The sequence below is a fragment of the Lepus europaeus genome, chromosome 7, assembly GCF_033115175.1.
Source record: "Lepus europaeus isolate LE1 chromosome 7, mLepTim1.pri, whole genome shotgun sequence".
NCBI classification, from domain to species: Eukaryota; Metazoa; Chordata; class Mammalia; order Lagomorpha; family Leporidae; genus Lepus; species Lepus europaeus.
This window is the reverse complement of record NC_084833.1, coordinates 3,161,718-3,180,477: the sequence shown is the minus strand read 5'-3', so window position 1 is coordinate 3,180,477 and position 18,760 is coordinate 3,161,718. Positions and strand designations below refer to the sequence as shown.

The window sequence follows — 18,760 nt, the reverse complement described above, 5'->3', positions numbered from 1 at the left end:
TCCCTGCGGGTGCAGGCCCAAGTACCTGGGCCATCCTCCACTGCCTTCCCTGGCCACAGCAGAGAGCTGGACTGGAAGACAAGCACTGGGACTAGAACCCGGTGCCTATATGGGATGCCGGTGCTGCAGGCAGAGGGATTAACCAAGTGAGCCCACGGCACCGGCTCCCCCACTTTTATAAAGTTTAATTGTTTTATTTATTTGAAAGTCAGAGTTACAGAGAAACAAGGAGAGACACACAGAGAGAATCTTCCATCTGCTGGTTCACTCCCCAGATAGCTGCAAAGGCCAGAGCTGGGTCAGGCAAAAGCCAGGAGCCAGGAGCTTCTTCCGGGTTCCCACATGGGTGCAGGGGCCCAAGCACTCGGGCCGTCCTCCGCTGCTCTCCCAGGTGCATTAGCAAGAGAGCTGGATCGGAAGTGGAGGCAGCCGGGACATGAACCGGCGCCCAATGTGGGATGCTGCCCTGCAGACTGCAAGCTTAGCCCACTGTGCCACCGCACCAGGCCCCCAGAAACCCCCACTTTTCCACTGCCATGCACGCAGCAAACACTTAGGGGCACCAGCTGTGTACGGGGTGCCGGGTTCACAGCGGCCATGAGACCCTTGGTCCCTGCTCCAGGCGCTCTATGTCTGGGAGATTAAAAAAAAATCAGTCATGAGCCAGGGGCCCAGTCCACAGGGTAACTGCACAGTGACAAAGGCTGCGAGGAAGGGGGCGCACAGGGGACGAGGGGGGTCAGGGGCCGTGAGCACCGTAGCCCAGAGTGAGGGAAGCTGGGGCATTCCTGAGCTCCTGAGGAGCCAGCCCTGCAGAGCCCGGGGGCGGGGGCGGGGGGGACCTTCTGCGCATGCACAGCCTCGGGGTGGCGAGCCCTCGGAGCACGCGAGACCCAGCTGAAAGCAGGAGTGCGGCCAGGGGTGGCAGGGGTGGGTGTGGGGCGGCCGTGAGCACGGGGGTTGGGGTGGGGAGACATGGCAGGGGCTTCCGTGTGTGGTGGGCACCCTGGAGACAGGCAGGGGAGTCGATGCGGGTTTTATTATTTGAAACTTTATTTATTTATTTTTGCATTGTTTGAAAGGCAGAGAGACAGAGAGGTCTCACATCTCTCGGTTCGCTGCCCCAAGGGGGCTGGGCCAGGCTGAAGCCAGGAGCCGGACACAAAACCCAGGCCTTGGGTGGCAGGCACCCACGCCACCACCTGCCCGGCCAGGGTAGGCATGAGCGGGAGCTGGACCGGCAGTGGAGCTACTGCACCACATGCCAGGCACTCCAGCGTGGGGCACGGGCGTCCCACAGGGCCACTTGACCTCTGTGCCACGCACCCAGCCCACGCATCACACCCAGTGTCTACATTCCCAGGTATTTCCCCGGGAGCACCCCGGGACACGGGAGCTTCCGGTCGGGCCCAGGCCGAAGCCTGGGGGACCTCAGCCCAGCCAGCCTGCCCGCCGGCGGGGGAGGTGCTGGGGTGTTCTCCTGGGTGGCCGCAGAGAGGACACAGCTGGACTGGGGCAGACGAAGCCGCTCCCCGGGAGGAAGCCCAGCGCAGGCAGCAGTCCTCCTGCCCAGTGCTTGCTGCCAGAGGGTCAGGGCACGTGGAGGGACTGGGGTTGGTGCCGCGGCCGGGGCTGGCCCCTCCTGCCTCAGCCGGTCTCCAGGGCACGGGGCCCGAGCAGGTGTCTGGAAGGTGCACGAGAGAGTAAAGCAATGAATGAATGAATGAAGGCACGGATGGTGAAGAAATGCGGGAGCAGAATGAACGACACGGACCCCAGCCCGAGTTCAGCGAGCAGAGCGGTCGTCTTCCCGAGGCCCGGAACACTGCTCTTCCTGGGCTTCCAGACCTGCTGGCTGGTCGGGCTGAGGGCAGGGAGACGCACGGACCTCTGGGGTGGAGAAGAGGCGCCCCCTGCCCGCCCAGTCCCTGGCCTCGGCCCCCAGGGACCAGGCAGAGGGCGGCTCCAGTAGATTCTCGCTCCACCCCACCGTACTCCGGGATGGGAAGTCGTGAGGCTGCTCTCTCCTGCTCTGATTCTTAAGTTACAAGAGTTCACTGTGGGGCCAGCGCCATGGCTCACTAGGCTAATCCTCCGCCTTGCGGCGCCGGCACATTGGGTTCTATTCCCATTCAGGGCGCCAGATTCTGTCCCGGTTGCCCCTCTTCCAGGCCAGCTCTCTGCTGTGGCCCAGGAGTGCAGTGGAGGATGGCCCAAGTGCTTGGGCCCTGCACCTGCATGGGAGACCAGGAGAAGCACCTGGCTCCTGGCTTCGGATCAATGTGATGCGCCAGCCACAGCGCGCTGGCCGCGGCGGCCATTGGAGGGTGAACCAATGGCAAAGGAAGACCTTTCTCTCTGTCTCTCTCTCTTACTGTCCACTCTGCCTATCAAAAAAAAAAAAAAAAAAAAGAGTTCACCGTGGCTGGGGCCGGTGCCATGGCACAGCGGGTTAAGCCGCCACCCGCAACACCCACAGCCCGCATCAGCACCAGCTCCAGTCCCGGCTGCTCCACTTCCAATCCGGCTCCCTGCTAACATGCCTGGGGGGCTGCGGAGAAGTGGCCCAAGTGCTTGGACCACGTGGGAGACCCTGATGGAGCTCCAGGCTCCTGACTTTGGCCTGGCCCAGCCCCAGCTACCATGGCCATTTGGGGAGTGACCCAGCAGATGGAAGATCTCTCTCTCTCTCTCTCTCTGCCACTCTGCCTTTCAAATAAATAAAAATAAATCTGTCTTAAAAATTAGCTGGGGAGGGTCTTGCAAGAAGGGAGAGTGGATGTGCGTACACGCAGACACGTGTCCAGGATGCGGGCAGAGGGGTCTCCGTTAGCTCAGCTCTCTGCACCACGGCCAACCTGCTTCTCTCATGCGGTACCTTGGTGGCTGGCCCTCCACGCGATTCGGAAGGCCACAGAGCGTGAACACGGCCACGTCACCCAGGGCAGACCCGATACGCACAGAGCGAGGGGTCCGCCTCCCTCCTGTCAGAAGGCGCACAGCAGCCATCACCACCGTGTGAGTCCAGAACAGGCAGACACCCCCGCACCTGCCGCTCCCCCTGCCCCGGGCGCCACGAAGCCACTTCCTGTCTCTGCAGAGTCCCCGGTCCCTGGACATTTCTCATCCGGGGACCCACACGGGGGCGGCCTTTTCTCTGGCTGCTTCGGCTCACCTCAGCTCGAGGGTGGCGTGCGCCTTAGCGTGCCCACCGTGCCGGGCGTCCATGCTGCTCTCCTGTGGGGCACGAACAGCCCGCACTCTGCGGCCGGCCGCTCACCCGCCCTGGGTGCTGGGGTGGCCTCCCGCTTCTGTGAACGGCCGCGTGCCGTGTGCGTGTGGCCATGGTCTCTGTCCTCTGGGGCTGTGTCCCAGGCCTCGTTGTAGCCTCCCCAGCCCCAGCCCCAGCCCAGCCCAGCCTGGCTCCGCCCGACCCTGACTCCCCCCAGGCGGCGGGGGGTGCGTTGCTCCCCTCCAGCACCGAAGCCACAGGGCCCCCGTCAGAGCCTGGGCCATGCTGGTGGCGCTTTTGGCCAGGAATCGTCTCTACTTTCTCTCTTAAAGACTGATTGATTGATTGATTGATTGATTTGAAAGGCAGGGTTACAGAGAGAGAGGGAGAGGCAGAAAGAGAGAGGGAGAAACCACTCCCCAAATGGATGCAATGGCCGGGGATGGAGCCAGGAACTCCACCCGGGTCTCCCCTGTGGGTGCAGGGGCCCAAGCACTTGGGCCGCCTTCTGCTGCCTTCCAGGTGCCCGAGCAGGGAGCTGGACCGGAAGTGGAGCAGCTGGTGCTCGTATGGGATGCAGGCGTCATGGGGGGCGGCTCTCCGGGCTATCCCACAGCTCCGGCTTTGGAACCCTCTTTTCTCTATGGAGCTCGGTTGCTTCAGGCATTTCATTAGAGCAGCTTAGGGAGTCTGGAACATTCCAGAAAGAATGAGGTTTCCCTAGGAGGAAAGATGCTTCCAAAGCCCTGAGGCTGGCCAAGGGCGAGCCAGGAGCCCCAGTGTCTGAGGCTGTGGTGGTGGTGGGGGGCTCCATGGTTGTGATTCCAGGCACCCCAGGCTTCAGGGGATACATGGGGGCGCATTTCCAGGCAGGGGTCCTTCGCTCCCCGGAACCACGGCTACCAGGGCCAGAGCGCACGGTGGACAAGCAGGCGGGAACAGAACAGGAGACCCCAACAAAGGCCTGGATGTGACGCTGGGTGGAGGCGCCGAGGGCCAGACCAGCTGCAGCCACGCGTGGAACCCTGGCTGCTGGTCTCAGGTGTGCGTCCAGCAGTGAGCGCTGCTGAGCCGGGAGCCCCGCTGAGCCCCTGCAGTCGGCCCGTGTGGACCTAGCAAGGGACAGTGAGCAGGCAGGGGAGGCGTGGCCGCAGGGCCTGACACCGTCCTGGCCGGGTCCTGGGGGCCTCAGGGGCCCAGCCCTGTCTTGGGGCCAGAGAGAGCTTCAGCCCCTGTTCTCCTTCTCCCCGGGCCAGGGAGACGACCCTTTGTAGTTCAATAGGCACTTTGATCTGCAGCAAACGCCGAGCCCGCTAAGTACTGTTTTGCCGCTGGACGGCGTACAGAACAGAGGGATTAAGCGATTTGTCCGAGATTGCACAGCACAGCTGGGCGGGCACCCCCTTCCCACGCCCCGGGGCCAGAGCGGGGCTGGGCAGGGGGATCGAGATCTCGGCTGCCTTCTCCCTCTGCGTGTTGGCTCCTGCCTTGCCGGGCCCGGAGCGCCCAGCTGATGGCCCGCAGCCCTGGGCATCCTGGCTGGCCCCTGCTGTCAGCAGCCAGCCCACGGGCAGGCCGGGCCAGGCCAGTCGGATGCGGCCGCCGGGAAGGAGGAGACCTTTAGGAGACGGGGCGGCCCGAGGCGAGGGTGGACGGCCGGGGCCTGGAATCCCTTTGTGGGGCCTCTGGGTGAGGGGGCCGGGCAGAGATGCCTGTGTGTGGGGAGGGGGGAGGGGCCATCCCGCCAGAAAATTCCTGGCGTTCCTGCGTCCATGAGCCAGTGTGGTGGGTGCGAGTCCCATCGTGGGAAATCAATCACCCATTGAGAAGAGAAAAACGGGCGAGCTCCCCACGTGCAGCCTCTGTGGTCTCCACAGCCAAGGGCATGGGGAGGCAGCCACTGCCCCGCACCTGAGCGGGGACGGCACCTGGCTCCACTGTCCACTGTCTCCTGGCACCTGCCGCACTCACTGGGGCAGGTCAGGAGCCTCCCGCGGGCCTCTCGTGCCGCGACGGCCACCCTAGGCCTTGCAGCTGGCGGGGGAGGGGGGCTTGCACACAGCTCAGGCCCCATTGGGCCTCACTCTGCTCACCCCCCCCACGGTTCCTGCTCTCACCCCTGTCCCCCTCCCGCAGGCGCTGACTGCAGAGAGAGAGCTCAGTCAGGCTCGGATGGGGAGTCCGCAGCATGGCAGGCAGCTCGGGTCCCCAGGGGTGGACAGTGAGCCGGATCCCGGACTCCCGGGGGGCAGGCAGGGCCCAACAGAGTCTTGTGCTGGGGCAAGGGTAGGGGACTGGCTGGCCTCCCGGCCCCGAGGGTCCCCGAGGGTACTGGTTCAGCCCAAGACAAGGAAGCCCTGGGGGACAGCAGGACGAGGGCCCACGGAGAGTGGCCGCCCCAGACAGACGCTGCACCCACAGCAGGTCACGGTCAGCACCAGGAGCCCAGGAGCAGCCCCCAGAGCCAGAGCTGCCCCCACTTCCTGTCCTGGTGTTGGGGGGCTGCAGCCAAGGCTGCCGATGTCGCCAAGTCAGAGCAGGTCCCAGAAGGCACAGCAGGGGGACAGCCAGAGCGGCAGGCAGAGCCCCCAGCCGCGTGCCGTGCCACGACTCCGGACCGCTCGGCCCGGGCAGCAGGAGCCCCACGGATGCCCGGGTGTGCAGGACGTGTCGGACATGCAGGGCCTGAGAGGGACAGTCCCATCTGGCAGAGAGGGAAACTGAGGCCCCCCGGGTGGCCTACCCCATGCCTTGCTCTCTGTACCCTATAGGAGCTTGGGGGACTGAGCCAGAGGCCCGGGGCCTCAGCCCTACACCCAGGAAGGTGGGTGCTGCACGCGACGGAGAGCTTGGCAGCCTCCCAGCCCCACAGCTGCACCTTCCTGGCTCTAGGATCCTTGTTTGCTGAAGCCCCAGCCCTACTGGGGACCCCAGAGGTGTCGCGTTTGCGCATGAATAGATTTCCTGAGCCATCTTGCCATGAAAATGCACATTTCTCACCAAAAGTCTCCAGCAGACGCCAGGCTGCTCCTGGCTCAGGTGTGAACCCAGGCTCCGGGCTCTACCTGGCTCCCCCAGGCTGGGGGGGGGGGGTGCAGGGAACCAGCGCTCCCAGGTCCCCAGAGCTGCAGGGCAGAGGGCAAACTGGAAGGCCAGGCCTCTCTGTGCTCACTTATTCATTCACCAACCATCCAGCCAGGCCCTGCTGCTGCACTCCAGGTGTCCTCCTGGATGTGAGGATGCAACGCACAGAGAAGCCAGGCAAGGACCTGCTGTCCGGGGGCTCTGAGTCCAGGAGGGACGCGCGGTGGCCTGGGAGGCTGAGGTCAGGGCAGACGGCCTCTGACACAGAGGAGCCGGCCCTAGTGGGATCTGTCCAGGCAGACGGGTCAGGTGCGAAAGCCCTGGGGTCCGCACCTGCTTGCATTGCAGAGAGGCCCGGCCACTGGGGCTGGCAGGGCGGCCCTTAGGAAGCCCCTAGCTCAGGGTCAGTCTCTGCCCCACTGCACCTGCTGCCTGCACAGGGCGGTCTCTCCGGCCTGCTGGGCCTGGGCACTGTGGCTGGACAGGGACAGCCAGGCCAGCTCTTTGTGTCTTTCAGACAGAGCCCAGGAGGTGACCCCCAGCCCGGCTCTGCTGGCTGCGGTGGGGATGGGCTTGCTCCTCCCCGGCTGTAACGGGCTGATGAACAGTGCACCCCCAAAAGATGCCGCCCACACCCCGGAACCTGTGGCCGCGATCTTGTTTGTACATGGGGGTCTTTGCCCACGAGCTCACCAGGTAGGAGCCCCGGGACTACTGGCAGGCGTCGCTCTGCGGGAACCGGACACCGTGGAGAAGCCGCAGGACAACAGAGGCAGCGGGTGGGGGCCCAGGGGCTGGGAGCCACAGGAAGGATCTTGGGGGAGACCCTGGCGGGCCCGTGGCCCCGCAGACCCCAGTGCCTCTGACTCTGGCTTCCAGAACCGAGAACAGGCAAGTGTCTGCCATGTCTCCCTTGGGGCCGAGGGCTGCTGCTGGCCCGGCAACCTCTGACCCCTCTCAGACTCGGGGTGGGGGCCAGGACACCAGAGGACCCCTCCCCTCTCAGGCCTGGACACTCCCTTGAACCTTGACAAGAGGACTCGAAGGAGAATCTGGGGTTAGAGACTTGAGGGTCACAATGGGGCAGCCGGGAGACCCCGAGCAGGTCGCCAGTGAAATGAGACCCCAGCATCCAGCTCACCGGGGCTGGGGGAGACCCCCAGGCAAGGGTTTCAGCAAAGGGGGGTGGCCCGGGCTGGGCTTCAGTCACCCCAGCAGCCACCACCCCCCAAGGTGACTGGGGGCTGTTTGAAGCCATTAACACATTCAGGCAACAAACCTCCCTAATCACATTAGCTCTGAAATACAAATCAGGCCTGCCCCCACCCCGCCCCGGGGCTGGGCAGCTTCTGGGACTTTCTCCGGGCTGTGTTTGCCCCTCTCCTTAAGCCCTCAGCCTCCTGGGCTCGTGTCAAGGAGCTGGGAAGAGCCCCTGGGGGGCGTGAGTTTGGAGGGGCAGCCAGGAGCAGGAGGGAGCCCGGCACATGGGGGGGGGGGGCCCTGGTGCCCGCTGCCTGCCTCAGCCAAGGAAGCCCCGGAAGACCCCTGCCCTTGGACCTGCACAGGCCTGGCTCTGCCTGAGCGCTGCGTGACAGTGGACGGAGACCACGATGGTGCCACGTGCTAGGCAGCCCCACGGGAGCTCTGTGGGAGGTTCCAGGGGCACGGTTGCCCTCGCCGACCCCGCAGACTGCAATAGCTGAGCTGCCCAAGTGGCTTGAACCCCTGCGCTCCAGGGCCCCAGAACCCGACTGTGCTTGGAGATGGCTCTCTAAAAGTGGTGAGGTCAGGGCCGGCGCTGCGCGGTGGGGTAGCAGGTAAAGCCACCGCCTGCAGTGCCGGCACCCCATAGTAGATGGCCCAAGTGCCCGGGCCCCTGCACCCTGAGTGGGAGACCCGTACGAGGCTCCTGGCTCCTGGGCCATCTTCCACTGCTTTCCCAGGCCACAGCAGAGCTGGATCGGAAGTGGAGCAGCCGGGACTCGAACCGGCACCCAAAGTGGATGCCGGCACTACAGGCGGCTGCTTTACCCACTACGCCACAGTGCCGGCCCCCTTTAGACCTTTTTGACACCAACAAATCTCCCTTTCAGAAGAAACCAAGGAGGAGGGGGCCGCCGCAGGACGGAGCTGTGGGCAGGAGCCGCGTCCAGGCGGACGGGGCCGGCATCATTTTCTTCCTTTTCCCAGATTTCCTTTGTATGGCAGGTGCTGGCGTCTTCCCGGGGAAGCCGTTGCCGTTGTGTTTTAAGCAAAATTATTTAAGCAACAAAAAGAACTGATGGGAGCAATGGGCGTGCAGCTGGCCAGAGGCGGGCAGGAGCCAAGGGGTGGACACTCGGGCTCCCGCGGACGGAGCGCTGTCTCCTAGCAGCCTGCGAGCAGGGCCCAGGCATCCCTCTGCCTCCCACCGGGTGGAGCAGGACCCGGCGGGGCTCAGCCATGGCCCAGAGCTCACGGCAAGAGCAGGGCGGCCCCAGGAGCCCTGCCCGCCCCGCCGCGCGCCAGGCCCCAGGGCAGCCCGGACTGGACGTCCCGGAGCTGACCACACAAGGGGCATTTCAGGACCAGCTCCAGGGACGGGGCCAGCCCAGACAGACCACCCCCGAGTGGTGGCCAGGGCTCACCCGTCCATCCTAGTGGCACCTGCCGCGGACTGATGCTTGCGACTCCCAGATCCATACACTGAACCCCGCCCCACCACGGTGAGGAGGCGGAGCCTTGGGGGTGACCAGGAGAGGGGCCCGGAGAGTCCCCTCCCCACTCCTACTGCGGAAGGGCGAGTGGAGGGCACCGTGGACTAACTAGGGAGCAGCGCTCACGGGACACCAACACTGCTGACTCCTGGGCCCCACACTGCAGCCTGTAGACTCTTAGGCTCGGGTCTCCTGGGCTCAGAGCAGCCGGGACGCGGAGGGACCCCCAGCGTCCACGTGCTAGGAACTCAGCCCCCAGATGCCTGTGTTGACGGACTCCGAGGCGGGATGAGGTCAGAGGCTGGGCCCCTGATGGCCCCAGCGGCTTGGCAAGACGAGGAGGGGAGACCTGAGCTGGCCCTCGCCCTGTCTCCCGCGTGAGGGAGACACGGGGCCGCGCAGCTGGAAGCCCCGTTCTGACGCCCAGCAGATGGCCGCAGGCCCTAGGCCTCTCCTGCCCCGAGTAAACACCTACTGTGATGCAGGGGACAAGGACAGAGATGGCGCCGTGTGGCCGGACAGTCTTCAAGACGCTGGGGGTGGGCGGGGCTGTGCCTGGAGCAGCCGCCGTGGGGCCTGCAGCCGGGTGGAAGCTGCTGCGGGCTCTGTCCTGTTGACTTGATGCTAGTGTCTGGACGTGGCCTCCAGGCAGCCCTCCAGGGCTGCCCACAGGCTGAAAGCTCCCTGAGGGTCCTCTCAGCCGGCCAGCGTGTGGCTGTCGAGGGAAGCTGACTCAGACAACCTGGTGGCGCTGTGTCCGGGGGACTTGTGTGAGCCAGGCTGGCCAGCCCCTGCCTCGGGGGGAGGGGAGGCAGGCGCTAAAGCAGGAGTTTCGCAATGCGTGGGCCAACCCTCTCAAGGGGCGGCCCCTTCCCAGGAACTCACAGCTCCCCTGCCCCTGTGTTTCCCCCAGCGGACCCCTGGGGCAGCCTGGGCCTGATGGGTGAGGGGTGTGATGCTGGGACCCCGTGTTTCTCAGGGGCTTTGGGGCAGGCTCCGGGGCCGCGGGCCCCAGCTGACGCCGCCAGCGCGTCCCCCCAGCCCACCCCTCCCGCGCCCGACACTGCACAGACTTCAGGTTTTAGGTCTTTGTGAAAATGTTTATTTCTCCATCTTCTTACACACCAAGGGCTGTGACCTTGACTCTGAGGGTAACAGGGGGGCTGCAGGAACTGCAGGTGGAGAAGTCCCCCCAGAGAGGGGCTCACATCACCAAGAAACGCCCCCAAAGGAGTCGTCACTCAAAAGACCGGGAATTGTGACCCCCGTAGCCGGGGCAGGGGTGGGCGTGCGCTCTCACAGCAGGGTCTGGACACGCGTGCCCCTGCCACATCACGCCAATGGGGCTGCAGGGCGAGCCTTGCGCACCTGGGACACACCTGTGCAGGTGCTGCTCTGGGGGCGGGGCGCTGTCTGGACCTGTGCAGAGCGGCTGTGGCAGGGGTCCCTCTTTCCCCAGGAGGTAAGTGAGCCACCTGGGGGACAGCCTTGGGGGGCGTGGAGGGGCGGCAGCTCCAGGATCCTGAAGCGGAGATGGGTCACGGGGAAGGCATCAGCCGGTGATAACAGCGCAAGTGGAGGTGGCTCGAGGCGGAGGTCACGGGGTGCTGGGGACGCAAAACTCAGGGGACCTGTGGGGGCTTCAGAGGGTGGGGGCAGGAAGGAGAGGCCCCCAGTGCTTGGCCCATGCCCCCAACAGGAGACGGGCACCGCGCTAGGTCACACTCGAGTCTGGCCAATGTGGAGGCCCCTGGGCAGCCCCCGTGGGGAGGGACTGCGGCTCGGGGAAGGGCTGACGCTGGGGGGAGGAGGCCAATGGGGGGGGGTGCTCGCTGTCCTGGGGCCGGGCTCCTGCGCAGCTCCCTCCCAGCCAGGGCCCTGGAGCTCCTCCCCCGCAGGTGGCCCTGCCCGGCCGCCCACCCGCATCAGAGGACTTGGTGGGTGTGGGGCGTCCTCCGTCCTTGTCCAGAGCACACAGGCTTCGAATGACAAGTGGAGAGCAGATGCCAATCAGCAGTGGTGCATAAACTCAGTGGTCCCACCCTCGGCCCCTGCGGGGATCGTGGGACCGGTGGGAGCCCCCATGGGTGCCACTCTCTGGGGACACGCCGGTCCCTTGGGTACAGCTCTGAATCAGCTCTCAGTGATTCACGGTGGCTGCATGTGTTGTGTGGGGAACCATGGCAAGAAAAGTCTGCTCAGTTCACCTGTGGTTTCTAGAAAGATTTAGTTCCGGGGGCCGGCGTGTGGCGCAGTGGCTTAAGCCACCGCTCGGGGCTCCACAGTCCTGTCTTGGAGCGCCTGTTCCAGTCCCGGCTGCTCCACTTCAGAGCCAGTTCCCTGCTGATGCGGGAGATGCCCCAAGTGCCTGGGCCCCGCACCCACGTGGGAGACCTGGACGGAGTTCCAGGTTCCTGGCTTCAGCCCGGCTTGGCCCTGGCCACTGTGGCCATCTGGAGAGTGAACCAGCAACCGGAAGTTCTCTTTGTCTCTCCCTTTCTCTCTGCAACTCTAAGATTTATCAATTCATTTGAAAGTCAGAGCTGGCCGGCGCCGCGGCTCACTTGGCTAATCCTCTGTCTGCGGCACCGGCACCCTGGGTTCTAGACCCGGTTGGGGCGCCGGATTCTGTCCTGGTTGCTCCTCTTCCAGTCCAGCTCTCTGCTGTGGCCCAGGAGGGCAGTGGAGGATGGCCCAGGTCCTTGGGCCCTGCACCCCATGGGAGACCAGGAGAAGCACCTGGCTCCTGGCTTTGGATCGGCGCAGCATGCTGTCTGTAGCAGCCACTTGGGGGGTGAACCAGCAGAAGGAAGACCTTTCTCTCTCTCTCTCTCTCACTGTCTAACTCTGCCTGTCCAAAAAAAAGGAAAAAAAGAGCCACAGATGGGGGAAGAAAGGAGAGGGAGAGAGGGAGAGAGGGAGAGAGGGAGAGAGGGAGAGAGGGAGAGAGAGGGATATCTTGCGTCTACTGGCTCACTGCCCAGGTGGCCACAATAGCGGGGCTAGGCCAGACCTGAGCCAGGAGCCAGGAATTCCATCCGGGTCTCCTACGCAGGTGGCAGGGACCCAAGCACTCGGGCCACTGTCGGTTGCTTTCCCAGGCTCTTTAGCAGGGAGCTGGACCCCAAGCAGAGCAGCTGGGACCGGAACTGGCGCTCCTACATCGGACGCTGGAGTCGCAAGTTGCGGCCACTCTGCTTCCTGAGTATTTTCGAACCCCAGTTGGTTGACTCCATGGATGTGGAGCCCCAAGTTTGGAAGCCAACTGTCCCCCGAGCTCCAGAGGCTACGCTTGACGGGCGCACACAGGATCCCGTGTGCCGGTGGATCCGGCTCCCGGGAGACCTGCCCACACCTAAGGCAGGGCCAGCAGCCCTGGCGTTGGCCCCTGCGCCCTCCCATGAGCAAGGACCGGCCCAGCACTCAAGACCCTCGTTAAGTCTCTCAGGGGAATGTCAGTGAAGACAGGCAAAATCCTGGGCTCAACCTCCCAGGAGGCCCAGGGAGTGGGAACCCTGGAGAGAGGCTGGGAGAAGTCCCCTGGCCGCCCAAGGTCACTGCTGGGAAGCGCTGGGCGGGGCCGTACCCGGGCCAGGAGGGCGAGGCCAGGCCTGCCCCCTGCCCCATCTCTCCCAGGGGAACTGGGCTTTCCACGCCCCTTGCACCCACCCTAACCCACACCACCTCCTCTTCGCCTAGGAGTACTCTGACCCCTACTCCAGCCCTTCCCTGTGAGGTCCCCACCGTGCCCAGCCTCTCCCTGGCCTCGTCCCACACAGAGCCTCAGAGGACCCCGGCCGGCTCTGCTGCCAGCCCAGGGGCTGTGTCCCCTGCCTGGGACCCCGTTCCCCAGCCCCGTCACTGTAGCCTCCCTGTCCTCTCCATCGTCACCTTCGCCAAGTGTCTCCTGGCCGTCTTCCTCCATTACGAGGGCTCCACAGGGCCGGCTGTGGCGCAGTGGGCTGAGCCTCCGCCTGCAGCACCGGCGTGCCATACGGACGCCAGTTCCAGTCCCCAGTCCCGGCTGCTCCACTTCCCATCCAGCTCTCTGCTGATGCGTCTGGGAGACGCAAGAAGATGGCCCAAGTCCATGGGGCCCTGCATCCACGTGGGAGCTCCTGGCTTCAGCCTGGCTCAGTCCTGGCCATCGCAGCCACTTGGGGAGTGAGCCAGCGGTCGGAAGACCTCTCTCATTCTGTCTGTCTGCCTCTCTCTGTAACTCGGCCTTTCAAATAAATAAATAACTAAATATTTTTAAAAAGTGGGTTCCAGGCTGCCAGGGCCCCTGCACCCAGCAGGCATCACAGGAGAGCATTCAAGCAACCAGCGACTTCCACGCCCCCTCCCCCGCCCCGGGGCCCAGCATTCAGGTCCCATCAGCCCCCAAGCTCCCCAGCAAAGCTCGGTCCCGCTGATGGATTTGCACCCCAGAAGCTGGAGGAAGCGTTTCCTGTTTGGCCAGGACAGAGCTGAACAGAGGCCTCCCCAGGTCACAGGGACCAGCAGGAGGAGGGGACAGACCAAAGAACCCCCCCCACCCCGGCAGGATTGCCGGGCTCTGGGTGAATTCCTGGGGCTGCTGTGCCGAGGTGCCCACAGGCTTGGCTCCCCATGAGGGCCCCCAGTGCTGGGCACCCCTGCCTTGCAGAAGCACCCCCCACTCTCTGCCACAGTCGGGGCTCACTGGGCCTCGGTAGAGGCTGCCGCGGTCTCAAGAGACTTTTGGAGGGGACACAGCACAACCCAAGACCGCCCCACACCCTTCTCATGCTTAGGTCACGGGAGTCACATAGGAGTGAGCCGATGGCCTAGAGCTCCCAACAGGTGTGGCCGCGGCCCCTGCAACCCGGAGGTCCCCAGGGGTTGGGGGCTGCGTGCGGCTGCTTGCCTGCACCCTGGGGACTCAGGCTCGGAGCAGTTGGCCAGCACCAAGCTGTTTAAAAAAAAAAAAAAAAAAAAACCACAGGCCATCACACTGGCCAATGCTCACCAGGTCGTGGGAAGCGGAAGACAAAATCCAGGCAGCTTCCCCGTATGTCTTCCTTGAATTTTTGAAGCCCCGTCTATGTATGAGTTTTAAATCTTTTTTTTTTTTGGGGGGGGGGGTGGCACCGCCCATTCCATTTTCCAGAAACGTCTGCACCCTAGTACCTACAACGGACGCCTGATCCCCACAAGACAAAGGGCACTGCTCTGGCCTCTCCGTTCCATTTGCGGCTCCAAACCACTCCCTGATGACGGCCCCCAGCCCAGCAAGGTGCCAATTCCTCGGGCCAGGCTGGGGCTGGCTGCAGCGAGAGGGGACACGACTCAGAGTCACGGCGAGGCTCGGTGACACTCACACCCCCACCACCCGCGCCCCAGGCTCTGTGTTTTCAAGGCTGTGTTTGTGTGGACACAGCTGGCTAAAATGTGTATCCCCGGCCCCTTCCGCACTGCCAGCCACGTGAGGCTGTGGCCTCAAACGGGAAGAGAAAGACCCCCGGCAGGCAGGGAGGGGGAAGCCGCCTGCCCCTCTGAACGGTGTTTTCACACCATGCCCGGTTGGGTGCTCCTGGGACAGGCTCAGAGGTGACCGAGCCGACAGAATCCCACCTAACACACCCACACCCACACCCTCACCCCGGACGCTCGATCGGGCGCAGAGATGAGGCAGTGCGTGCGCAATAATTTAATGGGGACGCCCACCTCGGTCTGTTACCATATGAATACATTAAATACAAAACCCATCGACTGCCCTCCCCCACCCCCCAACGGCACGGAGACCTTGGGGCCACACCTCTCCTCACCGTCCTCAGAGTCCAGGGCACGATTTAGAAATAAAATGAAAACATAAAGGCAGCACATTGCGACGTCACGGACCTAAGCGGTGTGGCCCCGCCTCGGTGGCTCCCCCTGGGGCCCCGCCACCGAGCAGATTTTAAGTAGATCATTTGCATGCGAAGAAAGCGTTTTCAAAAGGAATGTGAAAGACAAAAACTCCAATCAGATTTTCCAGCCTCGCCGTCAGTGGACTCCCATAAAGTTAATTCGGGAGAGGGTTCGGGGAGAAACATTCGGAGCATCCCCAGTGGCCGGCTAAGGTCATTTTGCACAAACTCTCCGAAGTCATTCATTAAAATTAAACGTCGCCCAGCACCTCGGGACTTTTTTTAAACATCACCGACCCTGCCTCTTCCCTCTCTGCTCCAGCGACAGGGGTGACATTTGTAAAATATATAAAGAAAACTATAAGGTTACTTGGTGACCACGCACAGCCGAAGGCAGCTGTCTGTGAATATTTTCACCATGATTGCTCGTACTAAAAGAGAAGCCTGGGGTAAAGATAGCTCGAACGGGACAGGGTCCAGCGCGACGCACCACGCTGCTCTCTGCAGTCCACCGGGCTACGGACGGCAGGAGACAGCACCGCCGGCCGGCCCGGGCTCTGAGCGCTCGCTCTGGGGGTTCGTGAGGTAGATGTCACCCGTACCGGTCCAGGGAATGCTGCAGTCTCCATGCACACATCGCGTCAGCCACACGGACACGCCGTTAAAAAGAACAGCTACCCCCAGGCTTACGCTCCCCACGCAGAGGGAAGCCTGGCTCCAAAAAAAATAAAATAAAATAAAATACATTCTCTGAGGTTCCCCGGAGCCCGTGTCTGGGATCGCACGCGCGGCCTCCTCGCCAGCGTCTCGGCTCAGGCTCGCAGAGACCCCCGAACTTGTCTTTGTCCCACCCCGAGGGCTACAGCAATGCGGGCCGCCGGGGCTGATCCAAAAAAAGGAAGCCGGAGTTTACAAAGTCGTCTTGGGGTCTCTCACCCATCTGGTAGGTCGAGGAAGACTGACTACAGGAAAGTTCAAAGGTCAGTCTCAGCAGATCTAAAACCGGCGCAGCAGCCAGCAGTGAGCTGGCACCTCCCCCACGACGCGGGGCAGAGAGGGGGCCGCTGGCCGTGGCTGGCCGAGGCGGCCCGGCCGGGCACTCCGGAACCGGCTTCCAAAGCCCCGGGGTAGGCCCCTTCCAAGACAAGGGATGCTGGCCCCCACGCTCCAGGGGCCGGCGCGAAGCAGAGTCCAGGCTGGAACCCGGTAGCAGCACACTCTCGCGACGACGACCCGACGGACAGATTCTCCACTGAGGCACAGTCGCGTTCCGTTGTTGTCATTTGTTTTTTTTTTTTTTTTGTCCTTTTTCTTTTCTTTCCAGAAAAAAATACAAAACACACCCACAGAACCATAAATAATTTGGTGGCGATATATACACATTTAAATAATTAAGTTAAATATCTTACACCTGCTCCTGTGTTCGTCCAACTCTCCATCCAAAGAAAGTGCACAAGGCAGCCCTCGGCACTGCCCTCCCGGGGGGGGGGGGGGTCACAGCCTGGGGAGGAAGTGGGTGACCTTCATGGTGGGCGACACCCGGTTCCCCTTCTTGGTCTTTCCGTTCTTGCTCAGGGCGATGAACAGACCGGGGTACCTGTGGGACTCGTAGGCGTTGTAGTTGTTGGGCAACAGGATCTCCTTGAACTTGCACTGCTCGGTGAAGAACAGCTGGGGGCGGGGGGGGAGAAGGCTGCCATGAGCTGCAGCCACCTCCCGGGGAAGGGACTGGGGGGGGGGCCCGCAGGTGACCGCAGGACTGGCTGTGCACTGACAGGGTCTCTCCTGGGCAGTCAGGGAGCCCAAACCCTCACAAGGAGGAGCCGCGAATGGCCGGTCCTCTGTGACAGCTGGTGCCTGCGCCACCTGCCAGGTACCTCGCAGCCAGAGAATTTCACACTGAGCCGCCAGCCTGCTGGCTAGGACCTCCCCCGCCCCCAGGGAGGGGGGCTCCAGGGACCCTCCACCGCCCACTCCTGGACGGCAGGACCGGGGGTGTTCCTCTCGGGGCTGCTGCTATGCCTGGCTGTCCTTGGGCACGGTGAGGGGCAGCCCGCACCGGTGGGCCAGGAGGGGCCCAGCTCCCGTGGTACTCACAGAGCCGTATAGCTTTCCCTTGCTGTTCATGGCCACGAAGAACCGGCTGGCCACGCCAAAGATGCTCACCACGCCCCGCTCCACGGGGGAGAGCTCCAGCAGGCCTGGGGGAGGGGCGCGCGTCATTTGGGGGCAAGTGACCCTTGGCCCACACAGCCCCCAGGTCGCGCGCCTCCAGGAACCCAATTTCCAGGGTGGGGATGGGATCCTCTGGTGCAGGCTGCGCTCCCCGCCCCCGTCACCCTCCCCAAAGGACCTCCAGGGTCCGTGCGTGCACAGGCGCAGACCCGCTCGCGGGAGTCGGGGGCCCGCCGCAACCGCGCCCATCCCCGGACCACAGGAGCGAAGCTGCCGCAGAGGCCGTCTCCAGCCTGGGCGCGTGTCCCGGGCCCCCGCGGGCGCCAGCGGCCGCGCCGCGCGCTCCGTGCCCACGGGGTGAAGGGGCTGGAATTCGGCACCCGGAGCCCGGGCTTCCGAGGGCGGAGAGGCGGAGCCAAGCGTGTGCCCCGGTCCGGGGGAGGCGGGGACCGGAGTCCGAGCCTGACCGGCTCCTGGAAGCCAACCCGCAGGTGCCCGACCGGAGCCTCCAGCGCGCCGGCTAGACTTGGAAGGCGCGGCCCGACCCTTCCCGCCCGGCCGGCCCCACTCACTGTCGCTCGTGTCGGCGTGCACGCCGCCGATGCGGCCGTCGGGGAGCACCTGGAGGTGGAAGCCGATGCCCACGTTGCAGTAAAGTCGCCGCAGGCGCTTGATCCCCAGCAGGTAGTCGCCCGCGCCGCTCTGCACCGTCACCTCCTTGGGCTGCACGGCCACGGGCAGGCGCACCAGCGAGCGCGCCACCAGGCTCTCCCAGCGGCGCTCCAGCGCGGCCGCCAGCGTGCCGTTGGGTGCGGCGGGCGCGGCGGCGGCCCCGCGGCCCGCCCAGGGCGCCAGCAGGGCCAGCAGGACGGCCGGGAGCAGCGCCGCCGCGGCCGGCCCGGGCCCAGCCATGCCGGCCCGCGGGCCGTGCGTCCGTCCGGGGGAGCGCGCGCCGGGGCAGCCGCGGGGTTGAGGCGCGCTTGTGGAGCCCCGCGGGAGCGCAGGATCTGGGCCGCGACGCGGAGCGGTGGCGGCGGCGGTGGCGGCGAGCGACGGGGCCCCCAGGCGCCGGGCGCTACCTCGGCTGCATGGAGCGGCAGGCGGCGGCGGAGGGACGCGCGGCCCGGGCTGGGACCCTGCGCAGCGGTGCGCGCCTCTGTGTGCGCTCTGCAGGCCTGGGCGCCAGCCGCTACTTATATAGCCCGGCGCCCCCTCCCACCCGCCCGCGCCCGCGGGGGGCCGTCCCCGTTCGCAGGGCGCCCCAGGCGCTGTGGCGCTCGCGGCCGGTCGCAGGCCTCCTGCCAATCAGCGCCGGGGGAGGGGAGGTGGCCGGGGACGAGCGCCGCGAGTGCCACCTGGAGGGACCCCGGCCCCCACCCCTGGCTCCGCCCGGCCCACTGCGCTGTGCGTCCCGCCCCTCGCATCTCCTCGGCTTCTGGTTTGGCGACGCCCAGGCTCTGCCTTTGGCACCTTGTCGCTGCCTGTCCCGGCCTCGGCTCGGGTCCCCCGGGTGGGTCCCCAACTCGCGCACCCTCTGCCAGCACTGCACGCTTTAGGGGCCTCCCGGGAACCCAGTTTTTTATTTTGCTGTTTGTTTGCTGGCGCCTCGGGGACGGGCGTCTGGGGAAGGGGTGGCCCCAGCAGGCAGCCGCGCTGGGGCCTGGCCGGGCAGGGGTGGGCCTCCAGGGCTGCAGTTCCGTGCT

General features: G+C 64.7%; 1 protein-coding gene across 1 annotated transcript; it reads right to left on the bottom strand.

The window, feature by feature from the left end:
• Window positions 1-16,376: 16,376 nt before the first annotated feature.
• On the bottom strand, window positions 16,377-17,969 carry FGF4 (fibroblast growth factor 4). The gene is made up of 3 exons (XM_062197713.1): window positions 17,630-17,969; window positions 16,980-17,083; window positions 16,377-16,553 (listed from the first exon to the last, which is right to left on the bottom strand). Exons 1-3 carry the CDS (start codon window positions 17,967-17,969, stop codon window positions 16,377-16,379), a joined length of 621 nt encoding a protein of 206 aa, XP_062053697.1.
• Window positions 17,970-18,760: the final 791 nt, after the last annotated feature.

Coding starts and splice junctions, on each gene's coding strand:
- FGF4 (XM_062197713.1), bottom strand. CDS start 17,969: ATGGCTGGGCCCGGGCCGGCCGCGGCGGCGCTGCTCCCGGCCGTCCTG. Junction 17,084..17,629: donor GCACGCCGACACGAGCGACA/GTGAGTGGGGCC, acceptor CCCCTCCCCCAG/GCCTGCTGGAGCTCTCCCCC. Junction 16,554..16,979: donor AGGGAAAGCTATACGGCTCT/GTGAGTACCACG, acceptor CCCCGCCCCCAG/CTGTTCTTCACCGAGCAGTG.